Here is a 4,915-nt window from a genome sequence, read left to right as displayed (position 1 = left end):
TTTTCTTAATGCATTGCTATTCAGTTGTCAAGCATATACATTGAATTGATTTTAATACCTTTAATGTATTGAAAGGTGCACTGTGGAACTGTATTATTTAGGAAAATACAAGTATCGGATCGGGACTCGGTATCGGCAGATTGGATTGGGATTGGGGGCAAAAAAACTTGATCAGGACATCCCTACTATAGAGTCAATTCCTGTTCATTTCCACTTGTCTGAGCTGATTCAAACTTTTAAAATCACCGATACTTTTTATGACGCAGATAAACAATCACAACACCAATACAAACAGCACCAACAACACCACCTACCACACCACCGCCCATGCCAACATTGGAGTCATCTGTAAAAGAAAAAGAGAAAAGAGTCATTTTACATTATCTCATGTGACTGTGTTGATCATTAGGAGTCAGACTCTGCTTTGAGCTCAGATCACAACGGTCCTGAGACATAAAACCTCTGTCATCCACGTTTCAGATGTAATACACCTCTGTCTCTCATGTTTCAGATTTAAGACACCTCTGTCTCTCATGTTTCAGATTTAAGACACCTCTGTCTCTCGTGACTCAGATTTAAGACATCTCTGTCTCTCATGACTCAGATTTAAGACACCTCTGTCTCTCGTGTCTCAGATTTAAAACATCTCATGTCTCTCATGACTCGGATTTAAGACACCTCTGTCTGTCATGTCTCAGATTTAAGACACCTCTCTCTCCCATGCCTCAGATTTAAGACATCTCTGTCTCTCATGTCTCAGATTTAAGACCCCTCTGTCTCTCATGACTCAGATTTAAGACGTCTCTGTCTGTCATGTCTCAGATTTAAGACACCTCTGTCTCCCATGCCTCAGATTTAAGACATCTCTGTCTCTAATGTCTCAGATTTAAAACATCTCATGTCTCTCATGACTCAGATTTAAGACACCTCTGTCTGTCATGTCTCAGATTTAAGACACCTCTCTCTCCCATGCCTCAGATTTAAGACATCTCTGTCTCTCATGTCTCAGATTTAAGACCCCTCTGTCTCTCATGACTCAGATTTAAGACGTCTCTGTCTGTCATGTCTCAGATTTAAGACACCTCTGTCTCCCATGCCTCAGATTTAAGACATCTCTGTCTCTAATGTCTCAGATTTAAGACACCTCTGTCTCTCATGTCTCAGATTTAAGACACCTCTGTCTCTCATGACTCAGATTTAAAACATCTCATGTCTCTCATGACTCAGATTTAAGACACCTCTGTCTCATGTCTCAGATTTAAGACGTCTCTGTCTCTCATGTCTCAGATTTAAGACCCCTCTGTCTCTCATGACTCAGATTTAAGACGTCTCAAGTTTTTTTTTCCCTTGCTGGGCTGGGCATCGCGGGTTCTGCACTCGCATGGTTCAAGTCCTATCTGTCTGACCGTTCCTACCAGGTCTCTTGGAGGGAATCGGTCTCCTCCCCCCGCCCTTTCCACACAGGGGTCCCACAAGGTTCGGTACTTGGTCCACTCCTCTTCTCTCTCTACACCAGATCCCTCGGTCAAGTTATCTCCGCCCATGGTCTCTCTTACCACTGCTACGCTGATGATACACAACTGTTCTTCTCCTTCCCCCCCTCTGACTCTCAGGTTCAGCCTCGCATCGCAGCCTGCCTAGCTGACATTGCCTCCTGGATGTCTGCTAAGCACCTCAAACTCAACCTGGAGAAAACTGAGCTTCTGTTCTTTCCTGCAAAGAACTCCCCAACGATCGACACTGCAATTTCCATTGAGGGATCTGTGGTGTTCCCCACCACAGCAGCCAAAAACCTAGGCGTAACCCTGGACAACCAGCTAACCTACTCCGGTCACATCGCGGCAATCACTCGATCCTGCAGATTCTCCCTATACAATATCAGGAGAATCCGCCCATTCCTCACACAACAGGCGACCCAGCTCATGGTCCAAGCGCTTGTCATCTCCCGCCTGGACTACTGCAATGTCCTACTGGCTGGCTTGCCGACCTGCGCCATCAGGCCGCTCCAGCTTGTGCAGAATGCCGCTGCACGCCTGGTCTTCAACCTCCCTAAGCACTCTCATGTCACTCCACTCCTTACTGCGCTCCACTGGCTTCCGGTAGCTGCCCGCATCCAATTCAAGACACTGGTACTGGCCTACCAGGCAACAAGAGGCTCCGCCCCATCATACCTTCAGTCCCTAATAACTCCATATACCACTACTAGAACCCTCCGCTCTACGACCTCTGGTCAGCTGACAGTCCCCTCACTTCGGGAACCCGGCAGCCGCTCCTCCCGACCACGCCTCTTCTCTGCCATTGCCCCAAGGTGGTGGAACGACCTCCCTCGTACAGTTAGGACTGCGGAATCCCTCACCATCTTCCGCAAGAGACTGAAAACCCACCTCTTTAGAACCCACCCATCCCCCTAAGCCTAACCCCCCTTCCTTAAAAAAAAAACCTTGTCTTGTATCTAAGTTTGTCTAAGAATTCCAGGGCGCAATACGAAGGAGTAAATCGACGCTCAGTCTTTTTAGCGATGTATGCTTATGAGGTATTAGGAATCTGACTGATGCACTGACTGTAAGTCGCGTTGGCTAAAAGCGTCAGCTAAATGCTAAATTGTAAATTGTAAATTGTCTCTGTCTGGTTTAACTCTGCGGGTCTGAAAAGCGCCAATAAACTGAACCCATGTCCTCTCAGTGAATTTCACAACCCCAGACAGTTTTAAAGTGTTTACCTGACAAATGAGACAACTCAAGTACCAAACAGCCAACAGGTACATGTCATTTACACAACTGACTATACCTGTCAGAAATCCATGAATCTCATTCTACACCATTTACACTGTTTCATTATCATATTATATTAATGCTTTTTTCTTCCTTTGATTAGTCATGTTTACCCATTCCCACCATCAACAAAGATCTTCATACTATCGTACATACAACAGTGATCCTCCAGGACATATAGTGTGTGTTCAGTTACACAGTGTGTGTTAAGTAGACAGTGTGTGTTAAGCTACAGCTTAACCTTGTCCCCTGGGCCCTGTCAGACAGGCCTTGGTATAGAACCACCACCTGTGAGTGAAGCCCACATAACTAGAACTGAAGAGAGAGGAGAAGGAGTAGAGAGAGAGTAGAGAAAGAGAAACCCCAGTAACTACACAGAGAGAGCAGGCCATAGGTATGACACTGCTGTCCTGGGCAAGTGGCCTTTTTTTCCCACAGCACATATTCTTTAAATGAACTTGTGTCACAGTGTTGAGATCTTGACTTCCTGATGTTGGCCAGAATGCTGCATTAAATGCTGGGAATGTTTTAGATTGCTATCTTGGACAATTTCTTTTCATATGTTGTATTGCACAAGGGAAACAACTAGATATTGCTATGCTAGATACTGGCAGATCTTTTGAGATTGTGTTTGTTTGACAAAGTTTTATCACTGGTCCGGTTTTACCAGATTTACTTCCAATAAATGCGGGTGACTATTCCAGCAAACCATAAACACTGTAAACATAAACACTGAAACTTTATAAACGATTATGTATAAATAGCTTTGGTAACATGTTAATATACAAAGAGAGAGTTCCACTTTTAACTCATTTTCCTTTTGATCTGGTCAGTGGAGGTTTTCTATGAGTGTTGCCTTTACACGTGATACACTCCTCCTGTTTGTGTTAGACGGTCTTCATCTCTTAAACTTTGTTCTGAAGAGATCACAAAGTTTATCATTAGTTCTCAGATGTAAGAAAGACTGATGGTCCTGTAGGATGGAATAAACTCATTTTCATATAGTGTTATTCTTTCATTTCTTTTTTCTGTTCTTTTCATTTCTATGGTCGCTGTTATTCTATTAATTTCTATAGTCTCTAGTCATAATGAGTATTACCTCTCTTCATTGTGGAAAGAAAACAGTGTTTCTTGGAGTTCCAGATCTGGTGACCATGCTATACAGAGTTTAACAGGGAGAAAAGAAATAAATAGAACAGCAGGGACTATAGAAATACATAAAATAACAATTTTTACCATAAACACTATTTTCTCCATCTCTCTACGTACCATAAACACTCTTCTGTGTACACAATAGAGTTACTAGAGTTTCTGTATTCATTTCTATTCTCTCGCTTATTCTATTCATTTCTATAGTGTCTGTGTTAGTGAATTCTCATCAGTAAAGTGAATGTGTGTGACACTCACAGATGACAGTCATTGTGTAGGTTGCAGTGTCAGAGCTGACAGGGTTACTGAGTCTACACTGGTATTCTCCACTGTCTGATCTCCTCACTGGACTGATGGACACTGATCTCAGATCAGCAGAGAAGATGATGCTGTTGCTAGGAGACAGAGGTTGACCATCCTTCATCCATTCTGTGGTGATGTTGGGACCAGTTCCCTCACAGGTTAAATTAGCAGAACTTTGATCTTCTATTAGGGGTTCTGCTGGGCCAGTGAGGGAGACTCCAGAGATTTTCTCTGTAGGAGAGAGAGAAAAGAATCATTACGAGGGAAAGTGACAGTTTGGCACTAGGCACTCTAGAGAAAAAAACTGAACTGAGATGTGAACACTTTGCGAATGGTGTGCAGAAAAAAGGATATTAATTTTTAAATAATAAAATTCACCTAATTCAAAATGAATCTGGTTGTACAGCCATACCTCACTAATACCTGATACACCACAGACTTCATCTTAAAAATGAACACAAGGTAACACTAGTGAGTGAACTGACAAGACTTTTGTTTTGAAATAAGAGGCAGGCTAGTCATTACTTACTAATCACATTTACAGTAGTTTTGTCTGTCTGTGCCGGATCATTAACAGCATTTACTATGGTGACTGTGTACTCTCCACTGTCACTCAGGGTCAGATTAAGTAGCTCTAATGAACCAGTGTGTGGGTTCACATTCACTCTGCCACGGTAAGAAGGTCCAGATAG

General features: G+C 43.0%; 1 protein-coding gene across 1 annotated transcript; it reads left to right on the top strand.

Moving 5' to 3' along the window:
• Window positions 1-1,352: 1,352 nt before the first annotated feature.
• On the top strand, window positions 1,353-2,387 carry LOC115821221 (uncharacterized; the record flags this gene model as incomplete). Its single annotated transcript, XM_030784993.1, has 2 exons — window positions 1,353-1,418; window positions 1,614-2,387. Coding segments are annotated over 2 exons (840 nt in total), but the record flags the coding sequence as incomplete, so codon positions are not given.
• Between the last annotated feature and the right edge of the window lie 2,528 nt (window positions 2,388-4,915).

The sequence above is a fragment of the Chanos chanos genome, chromosome 9 (genome assembly GCF_902362185.1).
Source record: "Chanos chanos chromosome 9, fChaCha1.1, whole genome shotgun sequence".
In the NCBI taxonomy this organism is placed as follows: domain Eukaryota; kingdom Metazoa; phylum Chordata; class Actinopteri; order Gonorynchiformes; family Chanidae; genus Chanos; species Chanos chanos.
This window is presented reverse-complemented; position numbering and strand designations above follow the sequence as displayed.